The 27,125-nt window shown below is 56.5% G+C and overlaps 2 protein-coding genes across 4 annotated transcripts; one reads left to right on the top strand and one right to left on the bottom strand.

Moving 5' to 3' along the window:
- Window positions 1–367: 367 nt before the first annotated feature.
- Window positions 368–5,666, bottom strand: EIF2B2 (eukaryotic translation initiation factor 2B subunit beta). The gene is made up of 8 exons (XM_051622312.1): window positions 5,479–5,666; window positions 5,151–5,271; window positions 4,455–4,603; window positions 3,606–3,769; window positions 3,281–3,376; window positions 2,440–2,577; window positions 1,711–1,777; window positions 368–851 (listed from the first exon to the last, which is right to left on the bottom strand). Exons 1-8 carry the CDS (start codon window positions 5,639–5,641, stop codon window positions 694–696), a joined length of 1,056 nt encoding a protein of 351 aa, XP_051478272.1. The 5' UTR covers window positions 5,642–5,666; the 3' UTR covers window positions 368–693.
- A 9,796-nt stretch (window positions 5,667–15,462) lies between these two features.
- On the top strand, window positions 15,463–26,428 carry PGF (placental growth factor). Of its 3 annotated transcripts, XR_007889592.1 has the most exons (8): window positions 15,463–15,623; window positions 15,812–15,851; window positions 16,486–16,682; window positions 18,122–18,198; window positions 19,912–19,941; window positions 20,032–20,094; window positions 20,850–21,141; window positions 26,274–26,307. XR_007889592.1 is itself a non-coding variant. In XM_051620479.1 (7 exons), exons 1-7 carry the CDS (start codon window positions 15,558–15,560, stop codon window positions 26,371–26,373), a joined length of 573 nt encoding a protein of 190 aa, XP_051476439.1. In that variant the 5' UTR covers window positions 15,463–15,557; the 3' UTR covers window positions 26,374–26,428. The 3 variants fall into 3 exon arrangements, 2 of the variants coding, with proteins under 2 accessions (XP_051476439.1, XP_051476441.1); XM_051620479.1 differs by lacking the exon at window positions 20,850–21,141 and having other exon boundaries at window positions 26,274–26,428; XM_051620481.1 differs by lacking the exon at window positions 26,274–26,307 and having other exon boundaries at window positions 20,850–21,554.
- Window positions 26,429–27,125: the final 697 nt, after the last annotated feature.

Here is a 27,125-nt window from a genome sequence, read left to right as displayed (position 1 = left end):
GAGTAAGTGTAGTCAGTGAAGTAGCGCAGGAAAGACCCTCAGAGTACAAAAGGCAAAGCAAGAGGTTGAGCTCTGCCTTCTGACAGGGAGGTGGACAAGCTAGCTGACAGGACTTCTGAAGGTCTGCCTTTCATCACAAATGGAATTTCCGTTCCAGGATTGTACAAAAGCCGGTTTGTATATAAGTAATTCTCAGAAAATCCTACCCCAAAAATCCCTTTTGAAGACAATTGCCAGTGGCTTTCTATCACGTTCATATGTGCAAGCACACCTTAAAGCCTGTAACTGCGTCATAGGTGCAGGCATCTCACTACACCAGCAAAACTCCTGCTAGCTAAATAAACAAATTAACTGTATATAGAGAACATGTTTAACAGTGAGACCACTGTAAACAGCCTTTATTGCAGCACACCTTGAAGCAACAGCTTAGCTGCCCAGGAGTGGTACACATATGCCTTGCTGCTTCAAAACCAAAGTGGGTTAGGAGCTCCATGTGGCTTGTAACACAGCACAAGGATCAATACCTGAACAAGAGCTCTGCCTTCTGTGGCTTTTGGGGAAGAAAGACACTGCTGAGCAAATTCCCCAATGATTCCCCACAGCAACCTGTCTTTGCAACGCACATTTTAATTAGCCGTTGGCATCTCTCTCAAGAGAAAGCCAGACGTCTGGAGAGTGAAGCGCTTCACAGCTCTAGAGCTCATAGTCATCTGGATGGTAGAGCTCACTCATGAGGCGGTAGATGTAGGAGGGCGCGTTACCCCCAATGTTAGAAATGAAGAGAGTAATGAGCTCTGGAGGGACGTAGTCAAACACTGGGCAGTGAACATTGATCTTTGCCAGGATCTCCCCTGTAAAGTGAAAAGCAGCAACATTAGACAAAGCGGCTCCAAGAAAGTAAATGCAGCCTTCTGTGTGTCTTCCTGAGCCCCTGAAGAAACATGCCACCTGAAAGCCACTACTGGGACATCCAGCTTCCTCACTGTTGTTGAATTACAAGTGTACAGCAACCTTGGATGAGTGGCAGCATTCTCTTCTGGTAATTTTTACTAACTCCAGATCCCCTCTGGTGCAGATTCACTAATTGCCAGAAAACCTGCCAGTATGTAATTAGAATGCAAGAATCCTGATGCTGCCAAAGTTATTATTTCAATAAAAGCTCAGAAGGCCAAAAATAAAACCCTGTGCCAAACCAAGTATCTTCATTTCAAAAGTCTGTGACATAGAAATGGGGCTTTGAAAAAGACTTCACTATCTGGAAATGGGCTTGGGAACTGATGCTGTTTTAAAGGTGGCACTTGGGTAGAAAGCCCATTGCAGAGACACTAGATTTCAACAAGTGGATCATGTAACGAAGTTAATGTGGAGTTGTAGGAAGGAAAGGAAGCTGCCCTCATTGTTGGGCATCTGCTCCATCCCACAGAGAACTGCCACCTGCCTGGCACCATTATCACAATGCTGTAATAAAACACTATTTCAGAGCAGAAGGAAAAGTGCAAAGATAGTGTTCAAAGGAAATCCTTTTCCTGTACTATCTGTAATAGAAAGCTAAGTATAAAATAGGATGGTCCCCAGCACTTTAGACAATAGGAAAGGATTTTCTGTCTTGAGTTACAGACTGTCTTATGTTTACATTTTACGTGAGCTATGAAAAAAAAGTAAAAATTATAGGCTGAACCAGCTTGACCAGTCTGTATAGAGAGCCAGTACCTTCTGTGAATGGCAGCACCTCCTGCGGTGACACAAACTTGTGGAATGAATCCTCTTCATTAGGGAACTAAATGAGAAAGAGGAGAGGAAGGTCAGGAAAACAGGCTGCTTCATTATTCTGGTCAAAACAGATCCTGGGTGCTGGAAGGAACTAAAGCAGGGGAAGACGACTTGTTAGGTGACACTACATCTGTTTAACAGTGTCTGTGCCTATAACATCTACAGGTGAAAGGTTCTTCCTCAGAGCTTTTACAGCCTTCTGTGACCTGGCTGGCTGACCTTCTGCAAAGCCAAAGTGACCCCCTTGGTCTGCAACTTCATCTGACAATACTGGAAAAGTATGGAGTGCAAGAATCAGTCTGGAGCATCTCCTCTGTCAGGATCTTTTGACACTGAAGATACACACTGAAATCCACTGCAGTTGGAAGCAACTAAGTATGGTGATATCTGTCTCTAGCAGGGACTGGTCTACATCCTGCACTGCAGCCCCAGTGCACTGCTTACTCGGCACATGTGGCAGAGGAGGGTGCTCCAAGAGGATCCTGAGGTGTGCCAGATTTGGGCGAGGATCTCCTATCTGAAGTAACAGTGCTAGATGGGACAGATGGCTCATGTACTAACCTTGCCTTGGGACAGGTGATGCACTCCACCCCTGAGCTTCTACAAGCATAAAATGACCCTCCATCTCTATGTAGAGCAGCTGCACTCGTGAAGAGCTGCTGCACTTACCTGTGGTGAAAGCTTGAACATGGGGGCACACACGATGAGCGGAGTGGAATGGTGTTTAGCTGCCAGTGCCAGAGTGTGAGTCCCACTCACTGCAATCAGGGCACCATTGGCCAGGATTGTCTTTGTACCAATGATGACCTTAAAAGGCAAATCAGCATTAGATAGCATGTTCCATGGCAAACTGGAGAAGAAACACTTCCTGGCTCGGATCCTGCCGGATGAGGAGAGTCAGAACCGCCAGCCAAAGGCTGGATGGAGTTGTAGGGCAGCTGGATGCCTGATCTGTTTCATCTGGCACTGGCTCTGAACCGAGATGTACTTCTCTAACAAGAACTGGACTCCAGCATGGTGAGGTCAGCAGGGAGAACTTTAGAGGACAAACATAAGTGCTACTGCAGGGAACACAGAGCAGAAGCTGGGCTGTGATCCCTGATGTTCTACAAGCCTGCAAAGTAAGCTTTGTACAAGTGATTTGTCTCTATAAAAGTACAGAACAGGTCTGTTCAAAAAGACACACCTTAGTGATTCCCTTCACCACTCATCTTGTGTTGCACACAAAGGGAGTTCCTACCCTTTGGAAATGCTGGATTTTGTTCCAAGGTTTGTTTTTTTTTTAAAAAGGTAGTTAATCCTTTGAGGCTTTGCTGTCTTGATTTCTTGTGTTCTGCCTCCTAGCCACTAAGGCAGCAAAACCTATCCCTATGCAGTCAGTCATTGTACTGACTTGGGTCTCCACCCCAGCTGTAAATAGGGAGCATTACAATTTTGACTCATCAGTGAAGAAACGCGTCCCTCACTGCTAGGACCTGCAGCTGGTTTGGGACATCTAGGCCCTCCTTACCTTGTTGACTCGAGACATGACAGCAAAAATGGCTGCATCACTCATGACAGTAGTTTCGATGTTCTCTTTAGACAGTCGGACAGCCATTTCATGGCCCTAAAAAGAGGGAGAACCCAATTGGTCCCCTGGGACACAGCTCCCATAGATATGAGCACCCAACTCCTGCCTGAACCACAACACCAACCAACACAGCACAACTACAGCCCTCTGACCGAAGGACACGGGGTAGGATAACGAGCTGTCTTCAGCCTCTCTGCTGCAGAGGAACTGCTGCTTGCTCCAGAGGCAGGAGCTCGGCAGCCCACCGGACAGGCCGGGCCCTTACCTGGCAGAAGGGCGCACACTCCGCCACCATCACCTGGAACTTGCGCTTGCGCGCCGCTTCCTTCAGGAAGGCCTCCACCGTGCGCGAGTAGCCGATGGTCATGATCACCTCGTTGGAGTGGATGTGCTCCAGGGCCTGCATGGCGATGTTATCTGTGGTGCCCTCTGAAACAGAAGGAAGCCACGAGTAGACAAGCAGCCAGGAAAGACACCTGTGCTGCCAGGACTGTTCTCCAACAAGAACATTTTTTTGCTAAAGGGTGCCATGGGCACAGGTGGAGCAGGAGCAGCTTTTCTCCCCATTCTTTTTCACCAGGGGAGAGGGAGCAAGAAGCTAGTCCTTTGAATGCCCCGTGCTGCCTAGCTACTCATAGAGACCACACAACAACTACTGACAGAAATTCAGTAGTTTTACAGGTCAGTACCTCTACAACCATGTGGAGAGGAGAGGCAAGGCAACCTGGGCTTCAGCTGGAGTCAGGTGCCTGATGTGTCACAGGACCACAGAAAAATGTTACCACGGGGCTTGTGACAAGGGTCAGTCTATACGTGCATAGGGATTAAGTCCAACCTCGGCATATTTTTTATACTATTCTTCAGAGGACTCTGACGTCCCAGAAGACCAAGAGCACAGGCCAATACTCCCTATACTGTTCCCTCCACAGTGTTCCACCCATCTCCCTGTAAGCCAAAGAGGAATTAAACCAAGTCCTGGGAGCAGCAGTTTGTTAATTCCTTCAGATTAAGCCTCCCAGATCCTTGCTGTTTTCTTTTCACTAAGAGGAGGGGGAAGCACCAGTCCCATCCCATAAGATGCACCACTCCTAGGGCAGTTCAGACCCATCCGTACCTAGCTCTATTAGCAGCTCATTAATAGCTTCAATAACGTTAGCTCTGAGGGGAGGATAAGGGGTGCTGAAATCCTCGCTCAGTCCTCCAGAAGTCAGGAGTTTGTGCAGGGATTCTTGCTGGTCACTTTCCTCGTTGCGTCCATGAAGCCTGCAGAGAGAATCAGCCCTTCAGCCTCGGGAGAGAGCAGAGGGGCACGGCCAGGCTGACACAGGGAAGCACACCTGGATATGAAAGAGGAAGGAAAACCACACACAGGATGTGTGGCACACCTTGCCACACCAAAGAACCTCCCTAGCTGTCTTTGGCATAAAGATGCCCAAAGTGCTGCCAGGAAGGGCTTTCCTAAGTCACAGGTGAGCACTGCAGATGAGCAGCAGATGCAAGGCTGCTGCTCCAGGACAGACCCTCCTGGGAACAACCCTGAGAGCGGAGAGAACAGCCTGAGGTCATGGGACGGACTGTTCTCATGCACCCCCAACACGTGCCAAGCGAAGTTTCGCTAGAAGAAACGTCCTCAGCTACACTGAAAACGACAAGTTTCTGCTGGTGTGAAACTTGCTGAATCCCTCTAGGGGAGAGGCGGGAGCAGAGGGATGGAGCCTGAAGGGGCTCACAGAAGCAGCAGAACACGCTGTGCAGGAGAGCTGTTCTGGGCTCCCAGAGGGGCATGGACAGCAGGAGAGGGGCACCTCACCTGCCGTACTCCTCCCGAATGACCTTCAGCACTCGCCGCACCATGTTGCCCACGGTTGTCTCCGACGGCTGCGCGGCAGTCATCCTCTGGCCCTCCCTCCGGATCAGATCCATCAGCTCCCCTGAAAGAAGGCAGGGCCCTGGCTATCGCTGCCCAGAGCGGACCACAGCACCCGCGCCAGGGCCGGGGCTGCGGCACCAGGCACGCAGGGCTGACAGAAACCCGACAGCCGTGCGCGGGCCCCGCCGCCCTCCCGCCGCTCCCCCAGCCGCCCGGGAGAAGCGCTGCCTCGCGGCTCCGGGCCTGCCCATCGCCGCCCGGTCCTCACCCGCCCGGCTCCATCGCCCGTGCGCGATGATCTTCCGCAGCAGCGACAGCGTCTGCCGCGCCGTGTCCTCGGAGCGCGGCCGCTCCCCGCCGCCTCTCAGCCGCGCCACGAAGGCCTCGATCTGCTCCGACAGCTCCGAGCCGCGCTCGGCGGCGCCCGGCATGGCGGCGGCGCTGCGGCCCCTGCACCACCGCTTCCGCTTCCGCCCTGCCGCTGCCCCATTGGCCGAGCTGCCCAGGAGTGCCCGCCCCCAGCGGCGGCGCAGCCAATGAGCATGCGGCGGGCGGGGCGGCTTTCCCGTAACCCGGGAGACGGGCGGTGCCCCTGACGCTGCGCGGGGGCGGCGGGGCCGGGGGCTCGGCCTGCGGGGGGCTCGGCCTGCGGGGTGTGCAGGCCGGGCTCCGCGGGCCGGCGCGGGCGGAGCAGCTGCCGCCGCCGCCGGTGGGAGCGCCTGGGCCGCAGGGCCCCGGTGAGGCGGCGGGGCGGGGCGGGCTGCGGGCCGGCGGCGGGAACGGCTGGCGAGAGGGGAGGCGGCGTCTGTGCTGCGGGGCAGGACGGGGAGCAGGGCCTGTGCCGAGCGGCGGGGAGAGCCCGTGCGCGGGGATTTACTTTGGACCGAGTGCTGCTCCAGATGCAGAGAGCCAAAGCAAATGGGGTGGGAAAGGCGCAGTTCCTGGCAGTCCAATTGTTCTTGCTGGCAGAGCCAGAACCGGCCCTGGATAAGGCAGGAATGTAGCTCCTTTGTGTCCAGTTCCTGGAGCTCTGTATCCAGGGAGCAGGCAGGAGCCACAGTGTAATTCTCATTGCAGTGCTGCTTTGCTCCGTGGCTCTGCTCTGTGTCCTGTTGGTTTAGATTAGGAAACCAAAGCAAACTGGGTTATGCTGCTATGGTTTCAGTGGGCGCTTCCTGCAGGGGCCTGTAAGGCCTTGAGTGCTCATCACATATTTTCTGTGCTTGCCTTACCCTTTTAGGACTCGCCCTACAGCCAGCTGCCATCCAGGGACTGTTGGGTCCCCAGGAGGATACCAACAACCGGTGTGCTGGGTCTTGAGGACGTATTGCAGGTGGTTTGTCACCCAACACCTGGGCTGGGCTGAAAGTCCTTCCACACCACTCTCCTGCTGCTTCCCCAAGTGACCCTGTATGCCCAGAAGCCAGACTGCCTGCCAGTCTGGCAAAGAAAGGTCGCTGTATCGCTCAAACGCCTGGTGAAAGGCCACACATATGGATTTGCCTGGCTTTGTTTGGGGGGTGCTGCTGCCTTGGCTGGAAACTAGTTTCCCTCCTTGCTGAGGTTGTCCTGTCCTTTGCCTCTGGAGAGAGTCACTCGAGGCTCACAGGGTTTGCCTGCTAATGGCTTGGCTGTGCTGGGCCCTGCTGTGCTGACCAGGCACGTCCCCGCCTTCTTTCCCCCTTCTCCCCAGCTTTTAAGAGTCTGTTTTCTTCCATCTCGTGTAGACCGGGGGCTCCCTGGAGCAAGGCCTGCTGGTTTCTAGCTTTGTGTGGGATAGCCCTGTTCCCCTTTTTGCCCCAGTGCTCAGCTGCATGGCTGGCAGGGCAGGGGAGGGCAGCCCGTGCCCATTGTCTGCCGTGCGCCCTGTGCCGTGCGCCCTGTGCCGTGCGCCCTGTGCCATGCACCCGCTGCCGTGGTGTGCGGGGACCCTGGGACCAGGGCACGCAGTGAATTGGCCAAAAAATAAAATAAATCTCTGCTCTGGAGCTTTCCTTTGTTTATTTACTTATCTCACTAGTAAACAGAGCAGCTCTTGGAGATTAGGCAGGAGGGAGAAGAGGAAGGGAAACCGGACTCTGAGGTTATGACCTCCTTGTGGATGCTGGGCTGTTTACATTCCCTGCTCTGGTCCCAGTAACTATTGCAGGACAGTTTCTTCTCAGCGTCTTGCCAGGCTGCAGAGGTTTTTCCCTGCTCGTGCTGTTCTTGCCCTGTTCCCTATAGCACTTTCCACCAGGCACTGCTGCCACAGCCAGCCAAAGCTGACTGGCAGTCTGGGGTCCCCTGAGGGGCGCAGTCCTGTGCTTGGTCTGCTGCTGTGTGTTTCATGAATGAAAGCCTCAGAATGGGAATTTTGGGAGCTGTTGGCTCCATGTTGTTGAGCTGAGCCAGAACCTGCTACTCTCTGAAGAGCTGAAAGGCAAACCCCAGGCTCTGGCTGCTCAGAGGGACCGTGGCTAAAAGATGTCTGGTTGTCATTAGCCAGTAGCTGCTGCCAGGACCAAGTGAGTTAGACAAGGAGTGCCTAGGAGGACATAAAAGGAGGGAGAGGGAAAGAGGAATGGCAGCAAGGGCAGCGCAGGGAGCTTGGGGTAAGTGGGGAAAGCAGCTGGAAAGATGCCTGTCGGTGTTCTGGTGCACTCAGCAAAAATCTCGCTGCCTTGCAGTCTGTGCTGGCCTCTGTGGCAGAGGCAATGTGGTGGGCAGCTGGAAGGGGACTCACCTGGTGGTCCACAGCTGCTGGCCATTGTGGAGCAGGACCCCCACTCCTTCTGTGGCCACAGGCAGCTGCCTCCTGCACAGCACACCCTCCTTCCCTTCCTCAGTATATCCGGGTCCCCTGGGGCAGGGTTGGCTGCTGTGGCTTCCCAGCTGGTGCATGAGCAAGTGAGGAGACATGACTGCAGAGGAGAGATGACTGCAGACAGTGCTTTTGCTGTGGGCAAAAGAGCCAAGCAGGAGATGAGCTGACCAGCTGAGCATGGCAGCACGTTCTCTAAGCCTGCAGAGGAACTGAAATCTGGCTCATCTCAGAGAGGTGACAGCCTGAGCAGCATGGCATCCTGCTTTGTACCATCAGGGATGGCTGCTGGAGACACAGTTTCCCCTCTACCCAGTGACTTCTGTGTCCCTAGAGGTTGAATGTCATCCCCCAAGTGCTCATGTGAAGGAGGAGAAGGCAGGACAGAAGCTGGGTAGAGCCTGAGAGCGCTGGAACGTTGTGTGCTGGGAGGCTGTTTGGATTAGAAACTCTCAGTGGATAAGTGGGCTGGAAGAAATGCCAGGGAGGGGAATCAGTTTGCTGAACTCCAGTAATTGGACTCATGTGCAGCACCTGGGTAAGCAGAGTGAGCTGTGAAGGGAAGGAGCCAGGAGGCAAGAGCTGGCAGAGCCACGGCCCAGCAGGAGCACTCAAGCACAGGCTGTCAGCACAGCACAGACTGCAGGGATGGGATAGGTGACACAGGAAGGAGCAGCGCAGGATCATCTCTGAGTGCTGAAGCCACTTGCTGAGCATGAGTGACTGAGTTAAGAATGGCATGGTGCATAGGGGTAGGGGGAACATGGGGCATGGTCTAGGGAGAAGGCTGCACCAAAGGTATCTTCAGTGTGACACAATTGCTCTTTGGAAAGTTCATGCTCAGGCCTGAGACAAAAACGGGGGATGACCCAAGCCCAAAGCTCTTGCAGTCACAGATGTGGAGGCAGAGTTGTGAGGAGGCAGGAGTGAATCTGCTGAAGGGCTGAGGGAACCCAAACCTGAGTTCTCTGTTTGCTACAGGCGAGAAAGTAGGTCACTTGGTAAGCAAAGGTGGTGGAAATGGTGGTCTGAACCTAGTGCTGCATGCATGTTTAAAACTCAAGTTTCCAGGGAAAGGAGACAAAAAACCCAAACAAACAGCGGGTGATCAAAAGCCGGTACATGAATAGCTCAAAGCTCTGTGGGTCTGGAGGCACACGCATGCTTTGCCTGAGTCATCAGCAGTTTTAGCATCCTTGAAATTCACAGCTGATGTTGCAGGCACCAGGGCACGTGTTTTGCTGGTCTTTGCTGATGACCCTGGTAACATCTGTCCCCTAAACTGGTCGTCTTCAGAAAAGTGACTGCCATAACCACCTGGTTGGCCAAGGAGAAACAGGTAGGGCTTGCTTTGGGGGGTAAAAGAATAGAATCAGTGCCTCAGGTTAGTAAAGGATTTGATGCAGCTGCTTGCTCAGCAGCCTGCGTGTACGTGCGCCTCGTAAGTGGCTGCTGGTTCATCCTCACAGCAACGCAGCAGAGCCCATAGCCAGACCCTTGTGGTGCCAACGGAGTCTGTGATCCCAAGGGGAAGTGAGTAGGCGGTTCTGAATCTGGCCCAGGGACCGTCTCCCCTTCCAGCAAGTTCACCATTTGCATGGTGAACAGGGCAGGGGGACCCTTTTTGGAGCCTTAAAAAGTAAAGACTGAGGCTGGGAAGCAGGAAGGTTTTTCTAGGGCTTGTGGTTGAAGCAGCCTAGCCAGACTAGGGTGCCCTTCACTCTTCCTGGGCCCTGGCAGAGCCATGGGAAGCTGGCATCCAAATGCGTCCCCTGGATGTGGAGCCTCACTCATTGGCTTGTTCATCTGTGTCAGTTCCCCAGGTCTCCTCTCGTGATGCAGCCAGCTGGAGGCAGCTGGTTCAAAGGCCAGGCTGGTCAGGAAGAGGCAAGGGAAGTGTGGGAAGTCACTGTGTTTCATATAGGAAAACAAGCCGCAGCAAGGGACAAGGGAGCATGGTGCGGGGCTGGTCAGGAAGTCCTGGCACTGGCATTGCTAACGGTGTGTTAGGTCTCTGTATCTGGAAAAGGCATTGGCTTTGCTCAGTGCCACCTAAGGCATGAGCTGCTCAGGCATCTTGGTGGCACTGTGCAGGTGCTGGCTGTGGCCTGGAGGGCACCTGGCAGCCTAGCTAGGCCAGGGAGGAGGTGATGCTGGGGGGCCCATCCCTCCAGGCTGGCTTCAGAGAAGCCCCTGAGCAAACCTGGCGTGGCTGCAGGAAGCCAGGCCCTTGGGGTGAGACAAAGCACGCCCTGGCTGCTTTGTGGTCACCAAGGGGCCTGTGACACCAGCAGTCTGGGCTGCTTCCTGGTCACCATCCAGCTCCCCGCAGTTCCTCCGCTCACGCGCTCCTGGCGCTGCAGCTGGCCCTGGGCTTGCTTTGCTCATTGTCTGCTGCGGGTGATGGCAGCTATTCAGTGGCTGCCAGGTTTCAGGGAAAGGGAGAGATGAGCCACTCCTCCACCCACATTCTGGGAAAGCCTCTGAGACGAAGCCCTGCCGATGCACACGTTCACTCCTTGACGGGGAGAGCGTGCTATGGAGCCTGCATTCCCCCCTCTGCCTGCATCCCACATCCCCGCTTTATCAGGAGGTGTGATGTCAGGGAGCAGAGCTTGGAAGCAGCCCAGGCTGCTGTCCCGTCCTGCACAATAGCAGAGCCTGCAGCTCCCTGGCTCCTCGGCTGTTTGCCTTCCAGAGCCAGGCAGAGTCTCACCATCACTATTATTTTGCTTTGTGTCAATATTATGACAGCTAAAAGCAGGAGAACTGCATCCACATGATAAGCGGCCAGAGCTCTGGACTGGGTGTGGATCGGGTTGGAGTTTGGCAGGGGAGAAAAGCGCCTGGCAGCCCCTGCCTACGGGCTGGCTGGGTCGGGAGAGCTGGGAGGCGAGGGGCAGCAGCAGAGCAGCAGGCGGTTTGTGCCAGTGTGCTTCTCCTCTCTGTTTAGTGCTCCCTGTCCTTTTCCCAGGGGAGATGAAACGCAATACTTGTACAGAGTATGCTTGGTTCTCCGGTGGAAAAGTAACATCTGTATCTTTCCTGGGGAGAGGGGCTGCTCCCTGCCTGCTGGGAGAGTGCAGTCCATCTGGGGCTGCCATACCCCATCCCTCCTGTCCCACAGGGGCCTGGGGTGTATCATCTCTGCCAGTTGTGGAGGGCTGTGCATACACTGCTGCACCAGCCTGTCCTGGCCACAGCCAGCTTGGGCTTTCCCAAGTGCAGTGCACTGCAGCTGCCGGAGAGAAATTCCTGCAGGCATTCTGGGGTCTGGGGGGCTCTGCTCCCAGCCAGCTCTTCAGGAGAAGAGCTCAGGCAGAGTGGGGTTTGCCGTGCTGTGGGTGCTGTGTCTCCCCTTCCCGTTCCTGACTCTCAGCACCTAGTGTGCAGGGGGCTGGTGTTTCGGCGCAGTGGCTGCCCGCCCTGTGCAGGCTGCTGACACAACGCTTACCTGTAGGCACCCACGTCTGCTCGGGGCTGCGGTTGGGCTCCCCAGTGCCTCGCCCTGCTCCAGGGCTGTGCTCTCCTGAGAACACCTGTGGCCCAGACAGTCCCTGCTCCTTGGGGCTACCTGGCCGGCTGCTGAGCGCTGTGCCCGGCAACGTGAGTTCTCCGTCACCTCCCTGCTGACTGGGCTGGGAGATGGCTGGTCATCATAAACCCTCCCATCTGCTGCTGACATCGCTTCGACGCCTGCCTGCAGTTTTGCCCTGGTGGGAAGGCAGCTCTGCCCCTGTCCCAGGCTCAGCCTCAGCAGTTAACTAGGCCTGTGCTGAAAGATGAAGCACTAAGCCGAGCGGCGCTGGGTTTGCCACCTGCCGGCCTGTTCCTGGAGCACTGGCTGACTGAGGGCTACAGCTTCCCAGGTCTTGGGTCTGGCAGTCCCAGAGACTTTCTTTCTGGCATCATCCCTGCCCTTGTTGGGGGGTTAAGCCATGCCCAGGAACAGCAGCCAGGCCTGCCACAGGTTCCCCTTGCCCAGGTCTCCTGCTGGTCAGGCAGCCCTGATGCCCATTCCATGCCCCTCTGAAACTGGTGTCTGACCTGAGCCAGCCCTGGTGCCTGTGACCCAGAGGGGACAGACCCTGTTTTCCCCAGGCACAGGGTTGGGCCGTCAGGTGCCTGCGGTTTCAGTCGCAGGTCCCCAGGGAGGCTGACCTCCCCTCCCAAGGAACCAAAACAAACAGCAGAGTTCCTGCCACGTGCGGCCAGGGCTGACTAAGGCCGGACGCTTCCGCCCGCCATGGGCAGCGGCGGCTGGAGCCGCAAGCCACCACCATCGGGGTGCACGGCCCGGCCCATTTCCCCCTATTGTCAGCCTCCCCCTCGGCAAACACATCCCCCTGTGCACCTGGGCTGGGAGCAGCCACTGACCCCACAGCAGCCAGCTGCCAGGAACGAGGGATGTGATGCCACCAGCGTTCTCCAAAGTCAAAGCTGCTGCAGCATGGCTCTGGGGAGCCCTTCAGGGCCCAGGGGCCCAGGCAGGTTGTTTGCAGGCTGTTTCCTTGAGAAGCAGTGCTGACCATTCAGGGATCACTGGTGCAGCCCTGCTTGCCTGCAAGGGCACCAGAGAGCCCTGTGTTTCCCTGGAAGAAAGCAGCAGCAGTCTCCTGATGGAGAGGCCTGTGTTTTCCTGCTCAGAAAGGCTGATGTTGGGAAAGCCCCTGCCAGACCATGCCCATCCTCTTTCCCACTCTGACATGCAGGTGCATGCAGCTCCAACAAGCCAGTTTCCAGCCCTCTGCCTTTTGCCTTCCACATAGACACAACCTGCAGAAGGCTGAACTGGTTTGTCTCAGGGTTAGCTATGAACCATGTACTCTGTGCTCACTGGTAGGGGAACGTAGGAGAGAGCCTAAGAGCCAGATCTCGGGGCCAGAGGAAGCCATCCAACAAAACACCAGGGGTGAAACATGGGCACTCTGGGGTGAAGGGCAGGCATGAAGAGCCCAGCATCTTATATCTTCATGCTGCTTTCACCCTGGGAGTCCCATCACAGTGTAGGATGTAGGTAGCTGCTGGGGGGGGAACTCTTGCCTGCTGGGCAGGAGTGACAACAGCTACCTGAGGGGGTGGCTATGCTGGGCCCTGGACCATAGGAGCTTTGGCACTTTCCCCAGTGGAAGCCTCCAGCCCTGATCAGACTCACTCTGGTGTCCTAAATAGCAGCAGCGCAAAAACAATGCCCCAAGTATTTCAGAGGTGTTCTCCAGGGGCCTCGGGGGTCACACAGGAGGTCTTGACTGCAGCTGGCTGAAGAGTGACACAGGGATAAGGTTTTTTGGGGCTCTTTTCTTTCAAGATGCTGAAGGTGAGATTTTGCAAGGGAGAAGATGCCCACGAGGGGATTTTGGTGCTCAAATGGGGCTGTTCTATGGAAAAGGGCACTTAGAGGCACCTTGCGTGCAGTGAGAAGGATGGGGTTTCATGGGAGGAGTGGCTCTTTAAGGAAATCTCTTTCTGCCTTATGTCCCTGGCTGGTCCCTCGAGCTTCCTCTGTCCCTTGTTCCCAAAGTTTGTAGCTCACTCCCCAGGGCCCAGTGGCAGGCTGTGTGAGGGACACACCAGTGCATTTATAGCATCGACCTCCAGCCCTGTCCTGCAGCTGGGGATGGGTAGGCTCGGCCCCTGGGGAAGGAGTGCGGCAGAGGGGAAAGCAAGCGGCCGTGGCCCCAGCCAGATGGATGTTTCTCCCATTTGCAGGAGGATGTTGCTGGTCACAGGTTACCAGTGTTTCTCTGCTCCTGTCTCTGCTCCGTGCAGCCTAGAAAGGGGATGCACATCCCAGGAATGTAAACTCTGCCCAAGGCCTCTGAGGAAATAGCTTCAGACCAGGAACAGGATTGCACTCAGCAATTAAGGGCTGGTCTCCCCAGCCACATGGCTCCTGGGGGGAGCCCTTTGCTCCAGTGCCAGAGGCTGGCCTTGTGTCTGAGAGGTGGCCCCAAGGGACCTTCCTGCAAAGACCGGCGTGAGGCCCTGTGTGGTCACGGTCTTTGCAATAACAGGATTCTGTCTGTCCAGCAAGTTGGCAGCAGCTTCTGCTCAGGGCAGCCTCTGGTCCTGGGTCTCGAGTAGGAGGAAACACTCCCTTCATCCCCCATCTCAAAACCATGCCTGGGGAGGTGGGGGTGTCCCATTGGCCCAGGAGGGTCAGTGGGTGGCAAGGAGAGAGCACAGGCATGCTCCAGCTATCACAGTGGGAACATTACCTGCTCCTTGCTGCCCAGGGGTCGAAGCATAAACAGGCACCGAACACCCCACTGGCAGCCCCTGTGCTGTGCTGCTGAGTGACGAGCTGCAGCACACCCGCCCCCCACCTCGCACAGCTGGGGTTTCTGTGTGCTTATCTCTGCAGCATCTCTCTGCTAATTTGCCAGGCCCCACTGCAGCAGCTTTCTCACATGCTGAGCAGTACCTGGGAGCTGCAGCCAGAGCCCAGCTCCCACTGATGCCTGAGCTGCTGCCACCTGCATGGCTCGGCGGGGCGAGGGACAGGCAGCTGGTGTGCTCTGCATCCCTTGGGGACAGATCCCACGGGCTGCAAACAGGCCACAGTTGTCCTCATGCTGTAGGGACAGACCTCACACAGAGGTGGGCAGGGAAGCCCTGGAGCGACCTGTCTGCACTCCCAGGAGGACAGAAACGTGAATCATGGCAGGGACACCGAGTGTGTTATTCCCCTGAGAGCTGCAGCCCGTGGGGGATCGTGTTGCCCACTGGCATCTCTTCCCTTCCCACCTCCCATAGCTCCAGCTTCCCTGGCTCTGAGGCTTAAAAATAGAACAGAAAAGGCCACAGAGCTCCTTTGGGTTTACTCTTAGCAGCAAGGTTTGGCCTTAGACTTGCTCCAGGGAGCCTCTGTGTTCCCATCCCTCCCAAGCTAGAGGGACCTCCCATGGCAGACAGAACCACGATGCTGTCCCTGGGGTTGAGGGGACAGGGGCTGGCTGGGCAGGCGCAAGGCAGCTTGAGGAGAATGGGATGGGTGGCTGGCATGGGGTGCCTGGGTGGGCACAGGGTAACAGCAAAGGAAGGGACTGGACGGATGGGAAAGGGGTGGCTGGGAGGGTATGAGTCAGCCGGGGGGTCGAACAGGCAGGAGACAGCACATGCTGACCCTGGGAGAGGTGGGCAAGAACCGGGCGAGTGCCGTGAGCTGAGAAGCCCCGACACAAGACCCGCCGCTTCCTGCCCCCCGTGGCTGTGCTGGGCACGGGCCGGTCCGTAGAAGCCGTGGGGTAGCCCGGTAGGGGAACGTCCGGTGCCGGTGCACGGGGCTGGAGGCGGGGGGCTCCACCGCGCCCGGGGCACCGGCCTTTCCCGCAACCGCCGGGGCCGGGCACCTGCTCCCGCCCCGCGGCGGGGCCGGGGCGGGGCGTCGGCGGTGAAATAGGGCAGCGGAGTGGGGCGCGCTCCCATGGCTCGGCGGCGGCTGAGGCGGCGCGGCGGGCCGGTGGCCCGGCAGCATGCCGGGGGCGGCAGCTCTGGGGCGGTAGCGGAGGGGCCGAGTCGCTGCCGGGGCGGCGGGCGCGGCGATGCGGCTGCTCAGTGCCTTCCTGCGGCTGCTGGTGGCCGGGGCGCTGGGGGCGCCGCCCGCCCCGGTGAGAGACGGGGGGCGGGAGCGGGGTCGGGGTCCGGGCGGGAGCAGCCCGGGAGCAGCCCGGCCCGCCGGTGCCACCGCTCGGGTTGGCGTTGACAGCCGGGACGGCTCCTCCCGGCGCTGGGTGGGGGGACGGCGGCGGGTCACCCCGTGCCGCCCCCGCCAGCGCCCGCCTTTCCCTCCCTGCAGGCCCCGGAGTCGCGGGGGACCCCCAGCGCGGAGCCGCCCGGTGAGTTGGCAGCGGGCGGCCGCCGGTGCCCCGGTGGGAAGGGGGCTGCAGCCCGGAGCCGGCTGCGCGAAGGGCTGGGGGGGCTCGGTACCTCCCAGGGGCAGCGGGGAGCTGCGCCGGTACTCGGAGCAGCCCGTGCCCCGCAGCCTGCCCTGGGAGCCGGCGTCCACAGGCACCGCCCGGGCCGGAGCGCAGCGCAGCTCTGAGCCGGGCTTACAGCGGCTCCGGTGCCGGGTGGGAGGTCCCGGACAGAAAACCTCCGCTTCGGCTCCCTTAGGCTCTCCTCGCCGGGAAACCCGAGGGGACGGTTGTCAGCTGTGCTGGGGGGTGCTGGGCTTCTGCCGCGGAAGGGCAGGGGAGACAGGGGAGCCCCGCCGGGGCGGGAGGGAAGCTCGAGAAGGAGGAGACGAGTTGGCGGGCAGGTGGAGAAAGAGCACGTCTGGGTGGGTGCGGTAGCTGTGTGAGCCCCGCACTAGTGCGGTGATGGGTTTACTGGGGGCACAAGGGGCCCCTCTGCATCCCTGGGATGGAGACAGCACCAACCCGTGGCTGCTGTGCATTCCCTGGCAGTGGGCTGGCTGGGCTCAGCCGCTCCCGATGCCTCCTTAGAGCCCCCCACCCTGGTGTTTTGCAGTCCTGAGCTTTCGGGAAATCTGGAATCGTAGTTTCTGCAGGCCTCTGGAGCAGCTGGTGGACGTCATTACCGAGTTCCCCAACGAGGTGGAGTACATTTTCAGACCCTCCTGCGTCTCCCTGCAGCGCTGTGGGGGCTGCTGCGGGGATGAGGGTCTCCTCTGTGTCCCTGTGGAGACAAGCACAGTCATCGTGCAGGTAAGCACTGCTGCTGCGGGGCAGTGGCTGTCCCGGGGAGGTGGCAGGCTCCGAGCCAAGCGCTGGGAGGGGTGAACTTGTGCTCCAGATATCATAGCAGTATGAGTAACGGGGGAGAGGGCTTACTCACAACTGCTTAAATGCATGCCAACCAGGAGGGTCCCTATGCTCCTTCTTTGGGCTTGTTCCTGAGGCCAGGTTTCACCCCTGGTTGTGCTGGCCTCATTCCCTGCTTTTTTGCCCTCTCCTCTCTGCATAGTCTATCTTGCTGACTGCAGTCACCTCTCCAGACCTTCCCTGTCCTGTGATGGGGATGTCCTAGTTGCCTGTGACTGCCTGCTGGGGCAAAGCAGGTGCCACCCTTGCATCACAGGGGGAAGTGATGCTCTTGAGTATCAGGAGATGCCCATGGTGGTGCTGACAGTGAATGTGTGCTGTGAGCATAGGAAATGTGAAGGGCTGTGTGAGCTGCATTTCCAGTCCCTGCTGTGGGAGCTGTGTGAAGTAGGGTGGGAGATTCCAGGCTGCAAACAAGCTGCTGGTCAGAGCTTCCCTGAATGCTAGGCAGCTGCTGGCCTCACGTTGCAGCCCTTGCCTGCACTGCCTGAGATCAACCCCCTGCAGGAAGCAGGGAAAAACTATGCTTTGCCATAGGTGACAGACTAGAGAATGCCTGGAATACAATGCCAGTGATTTTGATCCCTCGAGGGTTGAAATCATGTTGTAAGGCAAGGGTGGGTGTCTCCAAAAAAAACCTGACTGAGGTGGAGTAACTACCTGACATGAATGAGGGGTAACACCCTAAGCACAGGTCTCCCTCCATGTGAGGGGTTGTACACAGGCTGGCCATGTCAGGCACTTCTGCAGGGGTTGGTGTAGGTCACAACAATGATGAACATACCCTGTGAAGCCCCTGGATGTCCAACCAGAACTCTGGGCTGGGCTGTGGACTGACAGGTGAGAGGACAAATCTTGCACTTCTGTGCTGGGGAGGCTCCATGGTACTTACTCCAGGCTTGGTGCTGTGGGAAAAGGGACCAGGAGGAAGAAGCAGCATCAAGAATGGTCTGGAAAACACAACTAGGGGGATATTTCCATCAGAGAGGGGAAATGTGTGAAGTGGTTAAATATGTGAAAGCTCTCCACAAAGGCAGAGACAGAAAAATCTCCTCTAAGACTGAGAAATCCTGAGAACACGGGACTTAAATGGAAGCCCTGAAGACACAGGGCAGCACTAGCAGAGCCTCCCAAACTGCTGGGGCAGCTGGGCCTGGCTGGTGCTGTTTGGGTGAGGAGGTGGAGTCTCCGCTGCCGGAGGTCCCGAGGAACAGGTTAGACATGCGTCTGCCTGAGAGGCTGGGGTGGCGAGGTAGTGCTGCGGGAGCCCTTCCAGCCCCCTCCGGCTGCCGGTCGGGAAGTAACCTTTGCTCCTCTTTCAGCTCCTGAAGATAAAACCAAATGGGGAGGCACCCTACGTGGAGATGGAGTTCACTGAGCACAAGAAGTGCGAGTGCAGGTAGGGACCCCCAGGCTCGTTTTCCACCCCTGTGTCCCTCCAGCAAGAGCAACTCTGCCGGCTCACCCTGCATGTGGGACAAGCATGCCCTGGGGCCACCCCAGCTGTGCTGGGACACCCCCTCTATCTTGGCGCTGGGGTTTGCTGGTGCTTATGTCCCTTGATTAGCTGCAGACTGCACCTGTGCCTCTGCAGCGAAGAGGGAGTGTAGCATTGTGCAGCCAGGGCAGGCACTGAGTGCTGCCAGCAGGGCTGCAGCTGCTGTGGCACCTCAGCTCTGAGTGGGGATGTCTGTGCCCCCCATCCCTGCAGCTGCCTTGGCATGCCTGGCATGTGCTCCTCCAGCCAGAGGAACTGCCTGTTGGTAATGGAGCAAAGCTGGTGGCTCTGAGGCAGGTCCTTGGTATGGGGCTGCATGCCCAAGGTGGTGGCTCAGCAGAGGGCTCCATGGCTTGGGATACCCAAGTGAGACCATGGCCCAAAGAGAAAGCTGAAGGGTTGGGCCTTGGGCCTCTGTTTAAAGGAGAATGCCCCATCCAGGATGGGGGTAGCAGGGGTTTACACCTAAGCTGACAAATGAAAGCTTCAAACATGCAGTGCCAACCTGGCATGGATGCGCAATGCTTGCCCAAGGATGGATGCACAGCACCAACTTGCCACTGGCCCCTGGTACATAGGTAACTCCTTGGGATGCTCACTGTGTCCCAGAAGTGGTGAAAGCTTGGACAGAACAGGGCCTTTGCTCAGGGGCTGGCATGCTGTGGGAGTAGGGAGTGGCTTCAGTGCCGTCCACAGCTGGTCCCTGCTGCAGAGCCTCTCCAACACCGCCTGCATGGCAGTCCTGGTGTATAGTATTGTGAAAACTGGGGACTGAGTATCCTGCTGGGCAGCTGTTAGACATGATCCTTGCCTGGAAGAAGAGCCTGAGGATCCCTGGATTGGTATTCCCCTGTAGTTGCAAGAGCAGCTGTGCTGGAGTGAGCCCAAGGCCCATCTCTGGAGCATGTGTCAATGGTTGCAGAAGAGGGAATGGGAAGAAGCATATGTGTTACTTCCTCCCCTCCACTTCCAGCTATTTTCCATGCAGGGAATTTCCTGAGCCTGTTGTGGTTTTCCTACACAGGGTAATTCCTGGGGGATCTCCTACAAGTAGTTGTACATGCTGCCTTTGAATTTGTGTAAACTTCTTGCAGGACTCTTTGGCTTCTCCCTTAGTCACCTTCTACACCTTTACAATGCTCCCCTTTGAAGTTTAGCATTGGCATGGTGGGTGTTCTGGCCTTGGCCCCTGAAGGGGATGCTTATGCTGAGGTTGTCATGGCTATGGTCTGAGAACCATTGCTGAGACTTTGCAGCAAATCCCATGTTACTTGGGACGTTGCACCTTGTTTAACCAGCTGAGCTATGAAGGCTGTCACTGAGAGCAGCTGAAACTGAACCTGTGCTTCCCAGCCTCATGGGCAAAATATCATGTCACCAGGGAGTTACCAAAGCTGACCATTCCCTGCCCTTTTGCTCTCTCTGCCAACTGCAATCAGCTCCTGGCTAAGGAGTTGATAATGTGGCGAGAAGTGGTATTGGTTCCATTTTAAGCATGAATGATAACAGGTAGATTGTGCTGCACACTGGGCATCTCAATAAACCACCTCCAGCAGCTCAACAGGCAGCATTATCCAAGTAACCACTTCACTCTTCCCTTTTCCCACCCTGCAGGCCTCGGCAGGACCTGATGAGGTTGGGCAGGTAAGCAACATTAGGGACAGTGTTACCAACTGGGGTTGTGGGTCTCACCTCCCACACATCAGTCTGTCTTGTGGTACTTTCCTTTTGAAGGAGGAGGTCCAAGGGCCGAGGTAAGAGAAGACAAGTCAAGAGGAGACGTAAAGACTGTGAACTGTAAGTGAGCAAGGAGAAGTGTCGGTTCGTGTCTTCTGGGCTCTTTTCTTTGAGGCTTAAGCCTTTAGTGACACTGTGAGCAGAGTTTGTGCAGAGCAGACACAAGAGAAAGCAGGTTGGAGGGGACAGTGGGTGGCTGTGGGGAAAAAGACCTTTTACTTAAGGCTCAACAAGTGCTTGGTGGTCTCCAGGCTCAGCTGCTCAAAGCTGGCCAGTCCCATCCGGGTTAGGGGTCGGTGGGCTGAGTGACTTGATGGTGTGTAGCTAACTCTATGGCCATCACAGACCACACTGGGTTTCCTGGATCCATGAATTGCTAGTTTCAGCCTTATCTCACTGCCAGCTGTGTCCTTCCTGCAGTCCTTGACTAGCTGTTGTTTGGGTTACTCTACCTTTTTCTTCATTACATTTATCAGACTGTCTCAAAGCATTTGCTTGAAGAGCACAAGCTGGACTCTTACTGCAGACACTTTTGGGGTGTGGTGCCTGTAGCTGGCACTTTTCCACTGGTTTTGCCCATTTTGTCTGAAGCCTGTTGCTTGGGGCTCACTCAACACCGACAGCTGGCCTCACTTCTCCCCTTTAAGAGGCTGCCTGTGGTCCCTGGACCAGGTACCTACCCCACAGTTTGGTGTGGGAGAGCCTGGACACAGGGAGGGGACAGCCAGGGCAGAGTGGGTGAGGATGGGAGGTCCTGGTGCTCCCCTTCAGCTCCACCCTGGCAGCACTCACCTCGAGCCATGCTGTCTTTGCAGGTGTGGGACTCCGCGCAGGTAGCCTTCGCTCTGCCCCGGCCTCGCTCCTGTTGCCTGCGTTTGAGCCAGCTGTGTTTCCCCGTGGTGTGGGGAACTTGTGGAGCCATGCCCCTCCAAACAACGGTGGGGAGCAGAACTCTGACAGGGAAAAGCTGACTGAACTCTTGCTTGGCTCTGGTGGGATTGCAGCCTGGAATTGAGGACTCCCTTGCCCAATCTACACTATTGGCAGCAGGACAAAAGGACCCATGAGCAGGCCTGGGGCTGAAGATAAAGGAGCTTAAGCAGCATGGTTGGTGTTTGAGGGCATCCTGGGGGCAACGAGAAGCAGAGCTGGTGGATGTGCTGCTGAAGCTGGCTGGGGACAGCATGATGTGGGGGGTGAGGCGAGACAGCTTGGATGGCTGCAGCTGCAAAACTGCTCTGTCCTGCCAGAGCCCTGCAGCTGGAGAGGAAGGAAACCTGGGATGGGCAAGGCTTGCAGGGCTGTGTCAATCCCAGCCTTGGCTGGGGGCAGCCCAAGAGGGTGCGAGGGAACTTGCATGGGAAGTCCTCCTGGTGGAGAAGGGGTGGGAATCGGGGTTGCCCTGGCTCCTCGCTTACTCAGAGCCACATCCCAGCCTTGCCCTGCTCAATAAAACCTGGTGGTCAGGTGCAGGAGCTGGCCGTGTGAGTACTCTGACTGCTTTCCAGCAGCTGCAGACATGGCTCTCCCCTTTGGGCATGCACCAAGGCTGGGGGAGGGCAGTCCTGTGGTGGCACAGGTGTTGTGTCCAGCACCAATTCCTGCAGCACCCAAGGGTCTGCCTTTTGTGTGATGCTGGAGATGGGCAACCAGCTGGTCAGGAAGGAGCTGCTTCCCAGGCTGAAGGCTACCCATGTGCTGGAGCTCAGGTGGATACTGGGAGACCCTTGGGGGAACTACCCTTCTTGGACTGGTACCTCTCTCTATTTGCCATCTCCATCCTGTTCTCACCCCAGTCCAAATGTCTGGCTCCCTGTCCTGTGTCTTTCCTTCTCCCTGGCTGGTTAGCGCAGTAGGGGTCAGGCTGCTCGTGGGTCTTTCCACCAAGGCTCATTCACCCAGTGTGAGGCCAGGCTGTCCTGGGGCCCCTGTCTCATTGGGAGCATCCTGGGTAGTGCAGGAGGCTGGTGGCCCTCATCAAGGTGGCTGTGGGTGCTGCAGTTTCCTGTTTATCCTTGCAAAGGTCCAAGGGGCAGCCCCAGTCCTTGGTTGTCTACCTTAAGCTGTGTCCCATGGGCTTTCCTTCTCCCCTTTCCTGCCCCCACTGCAGGGGGCTGGGGCTGGCTGCCAAATGCATCCTATGTTGTTCTGTGCAAGCCATATCCTGGAGCAGTGCCTGTAGCTGGAAACTCTTGAGGGTGAGCTGGACACCAGCATGCTCGTGAGACATCCCTTGGTATGGAGTTAAAATCAAGAGTTGCTCTTCAGAGCTTCAAGTGAAAGTCTGGAGGGCAAGATGTACAGAGGCTTCAATGTTACCATCAAATGAAGTGAGGTGTGGTTTATCCTGTGGTGAGGAACAAGAGTGGAGCAGATGTTGGGTACAAGGCAGCTCTTCCCCACATCTGATGTGGCAGTCAGTAGCCTGAGGCTGGCACAAGGGCACAGGGATCAGGGCAGGTCCTGTGACAATGATACCCTGCCAGGGAACCCTGGTGGTGGGTGTTGAGGTGATGTGAACCCCCATGCTTCCACTATGCAGCATGGCATGGTCTGGGTGAGTTGCACCTGTGCAGCTGCCTATATCCTCCAGGAGCTTGCTGGGTATCCTGTAGGCCCTACTTCTGCTTTCGGCATCCACACTGTACTGGGGCACAGGCTACATGAGCTCTGTCTCAACAAGAGCCAGGAAGCTCCTCAATTGCCTCATGGATGAGGAGGACTCACTGTGCAGGGTCTGTGTGAGCCCCATGGCACCCTATGCAGTGGCCTGTCCTGGTCTGTGCAGGGTCTCCCTAGCCCCACATGCCATTTCAGCCTGGAATGTTGTGCTTTGAGGCTAAGGAGAACTGTGTGCAGCACTTGAGTGACAAACATGATGGTTCCTGAATATTTTTTTAGCAGCAAAAGTTTCACTGCAGTAGTATTAAACCTTTAAAAAGGAAGTTGCATAAACCCAAGGATGTTAAGTAATAAAAATAAGCTTGTCAAGAGTGGGGATTAGGGCTAAAACCCCCCTCAAACAAACTACCCCTCCAGCAGCTTTTCCTAACTGTTCCTGGTGTCAGGAGGCACCTCTTGGGCTGCTGCTTGGCACTGAGAGTTTTCAGGCAGCTTTGCCCAGAGCTGGTGAGGCTGGCTGCCTGTCTCCCACCCTGTGTTGTTTCTTTCCTTGTGTCACTTCTCCTCCTGCATCACCTGAGCCCCCTGGGTCCTGTGTGCAGCCTCCTTCTGTGGCTTGGGGTGGATGGTGAGGATGTGGGTGCCTGGGAAGGATGTGGCTGTCTCACTGCTGGAACAATGAGAGGATCAGCTGTGGCAGGAGCAGGGGAAAGCACTGCCAGCACTGGAGGTTTGGGAGCTGCATCTCCAGATCTTGGGCTCTCTCCAGCCCTGGGGCATGTTTCACTGAGGCTTCATAGGCAAGGGTGATTCAGTGAGCCCCAGAAGCTCACTGATGCTCCTGGGGCTGCTGCAGGCATTATACACCCCTTCCCTGTCCCTGCATGCCTCTGCCAGAAGGGAGAGTCCTGGGACCCCCCTCATCTCATGGTAATGGGCTTCTAGCAGGACATTGCACCCAGAGGTGACATGAAGGTCAGGGTGGGGGCCTGCTGCCCTGAGAAGGAGAGAGGGGCTCCTGCCCTTCAGGCTCACAGCCAGTACCTATGCTCCCTCCCAAGGGGGCCAGCCATTGCCTGCCTGTTGCCCTCCCTCTGTTTCTCCCAGTTATGCCTTTTTTGGAGGCTTACACCAGTAGCTTCTGTCATCCCCCACTGGCCACAGTGGGTGTGTCCCTGAGCATCCTGACATGGGCAGCTACATCTACAGGACCCCATGTCCCCCAGGTGCAGAAGAGCCAGGCTGCAGGATGAGGATGGGACTGGTCCCCTTGTAAAGGAACCTGGACAGACCACAGCCCCAACACCAGTGGGGAGCAGAACAACCCCAGGCAGATCCTCCATGGAGAGGTAGCAAATGTGCCCCAGCCCCCAGTGCTCCCAAATTTCTCATCCTTCCTCTGCTGGCATGCCTCTTGCAGATGGGCAGCCATCTCACAGGAGCAGCATGCCACTGGGTTATCAGCATCCCTGGGCTCCCTGTGCCTTCCAGCCTTACAGGGCAAAGGTTTGTTCAATAAGGATTTAGGAGCCAGAACTTCAGGAAGATCAAGTTATAGGAGAGACAAAACATAATCTGGGCTCTAGGCTGCACTAGCAATGAAGCATAACATATTTTTTGGGAAGTACCGGAAAGATGATGTGGAGATGTAGCTTTGTAGCTGATAAAGCCCTGATGTTCAGGCTTTGCTGGTACTCTCTGGCCTCCTCACTCCTGGGATGCCAGCAGAGTGCTGCCTCCCAGTAGCTTCTCCCTGCTTGTGCCAGTGCAGGTCTCCATGCAAATAAAGATGTGCTGAGGTCCTGAGCTCTCACTTATGATTTACAAGATTTTGGATCCTCACATAGTTGGGCATAATCTTTCTGCTTGTTGCAGCCAGCAGTGTTTGCTGTCTCAGCGTGTTTTAAGCTTTTGCCAGCTCTCATGCGTCTATTTTAGGCTGTGAGAAAAAGGGCAGCTCTCACTCCCCTCCCTGTTATTTGTCAGTGCTGGTCTTGCTTTGGAAGTTCCCACTTCCTGACAAGGGTCACAAGGTCTTCAGCATGTTAATCTAAAAATAATGCCCCAAATTTGACATCCTCCAGACAGCAATGACATGGGAAACAGGAAGCTCACAGGTAAGGGGCACTGTGCCTCAGTGCTGGCACATCTTGTCCCCTTGCAAGGCTCTTTCTCCAGCCCTTGGGGAACTTCTCCTTGGCAACACCTTCGGCTCACTCTCTTCTGTGCTGCCCCTTGTCCCCTCTGCCTTGCTGGCCCCACAGCGTGACTGCTCAGGGCTGAGCGACCCCAACATTGCCCAGAGCTGGCCCCCTCAGCTTTGCAAAGCTCCCAAAAGGACGTCAAACGAGTGCCTTCCAGCCCCTTCTTTCCTGTCCCGAGGGGACACAGTTTTAACTGCATGAAGCAACCAAATGCTTTAAATACAGTCCTAATGTGACTTTGGGTAATGGCTGGGTTATCTCTGTGCAGGCTAAAGGAGGTTTTTGGGGATGAACTGACCAGATGTTTGTTCCCCTCCCCGCAACTCCACAGATCTCTCTATCATCATCACCTGGATATCCAAACCCACCCCCTGGGTTTTGTAGCTTACCAGTGGCCCCTGTTCTCTCCAGGACCACACAGATTTGCTGAATTCAGGCAGGTGAACTGTGCTGGTTGAGTCATTGCTCTCATCCCAGGCCTGGCTTCTCTGCTTGCCTGCTCAGACTTTTCTCTTGAAGGAGGAATCCCCTGGGATCTGATGGGAATAAAAAGGCCCTAAAGAGTGGGGAGCATAAAAAAGCTGGGCAGAAAAAGCCAAGTTGGATGGGGCTCTGAGCAGCCTGATCTAGGAGTTTGAGCTCGATGATCTTTAAGGTCCCTTACAACTCTAACCATTCTATGAGTCAAAAAAAATTGTTTCTGTTGGGTAGAGATTGATGGCAAAACGGAACCTGAAAGTGTTTTGAGAAGAAACCAAAGGACCAAGCACATGGATGGTGTTTGGGCAGAGGGTTGTCTTACAAAGCAGACCCCTTTGCATCCTACCAGATCTGCATGCTGAGGCACAGTCATTCAACTTTTACACTTCCAAGCAAATGGTCTTTGTAAGAGCACGTTTGGTTGTTGGATGCTGAGCTGAGCTGTGGGCAGAGGCTTTACTTTTCCTGTCCTGTTGTTAACAGCCTGTTCTGTGCAAAAAGAGCTGCCAGAGGAGCTGAGACAGGGGAGATCCCTCACCATCAGTGGGCTCAGGGTATGAAGTAACAGGTCAACCACCAACAGGTGCCCCCTTGAGCATCCCAGCCTGGCTCAGGGGCCCTTGCTCTGCTCTGGGCTCAAATGCTATCTGGTCACTCCCTGGGAAAGGCTGGGGCCAGCCCCATAGCAAGTACCAGCTCCAGCAGGGGCTGAAGGAAATGCCCATCAAAGCTGGTGTGGCTGGCATGGCACAGAACCAGCTCCTGTTGAAGCAAAACTACCTTTTTAGAAACATTTCCTGTTGCAACGGGATGCACCCATTGGTTGGCAGGGGATGGACGAAGATGCAGGTGCCTCCCTCATCCCAGACAATCTTAGCACGGGCTTTCTTAGGGTATCACTGGAATTTCATTCCAGCTTTCCTCCCTTTGCAGGTCCCCTGCCACCCCTCCAGAGAGTCATTTGGATCTGGACCCAGCATCCCACAGAGGCAGCAAACCTTGGCCTGAGCCACAACTGGCAGAGCATTCCTGATCCAGCTCACCTCCTTCTCTGATAACTGCCGTATCCAGCAGGCCCTGCAGGCCTGGCCTTCCAAGAACAAGGCAGGTCAGGAATGTATCCTTCTAGGTCAAGCCAAGTACAAAGCATTTGTTACCCACCAGCGGGGATCTTGACTATGCTGTCATTTTGCTGCACCCTAATGCATTTGTTCTGATGTTCCCTGCTCTATATATTTGAAATAACTTGGTAAAACCAGATGAGCCTGCCAGAGCTGGTGAAGGGGCCAGACAAGAGCCCAGGGCAGGCGGGACACGACCCGGGCTCGGGAGATGCAAATCGGACGGAGCCGCCGGTGCCCTGGGAAGGGGCAGGTCCCAGCCCGTCCCTGCTCCTGGCGCGGCCCGGCAGGGAGCTGCTGGGAGGGGGCACCTCCGGGGGTGGGGAGAGGCAAAAGGTATTTACAGCGCGGCTAATTACGTGCTAGGGGAGGAAGTTCGGCAGCAAAGGCAGTAGTTAATGAGAGGGAGCTTTATTAACTTAGACCAGTCACTGGTGACTAGCGGTGACGGTGAAGCAAGCAGGGCAATGGCGCTCCCCGCCGTTACCGGAGCCCCCCGGGGGGCTGCGTGTGCGGGTGATGATGTCACCCCCAGCCAATCCGCGCTGCCCCCAGCCCCGCCGCACCGGGGACCCGCCCCGCCCCGCGCCGCCGGGGCTGCTGCCGGCGGCGCGCCCAGGTGTGTGCCCGCGGGGCGGGGCGGGGCGGGGGCGATGCGGGGCAG

This window comes from Apus apus, chromosome 5 (assembly GCF_020740795.1).
Source record: "Apus apus isolate bApuApu2 chromosome 5, bApuApu2.pri.cur, whole genome shotgun sequence".
Classification (NCBI taxonomy): Eukaryota; Metazoa; Chordata; class Aves; order Apodiformes; family Apodidae; genus Apus; species Apus apus.
The sequence above is the reverse complement of the archived record's forward strand: the minus strand, read 5'-3'. Positions and strand labels throughout refer to the sequence as shown.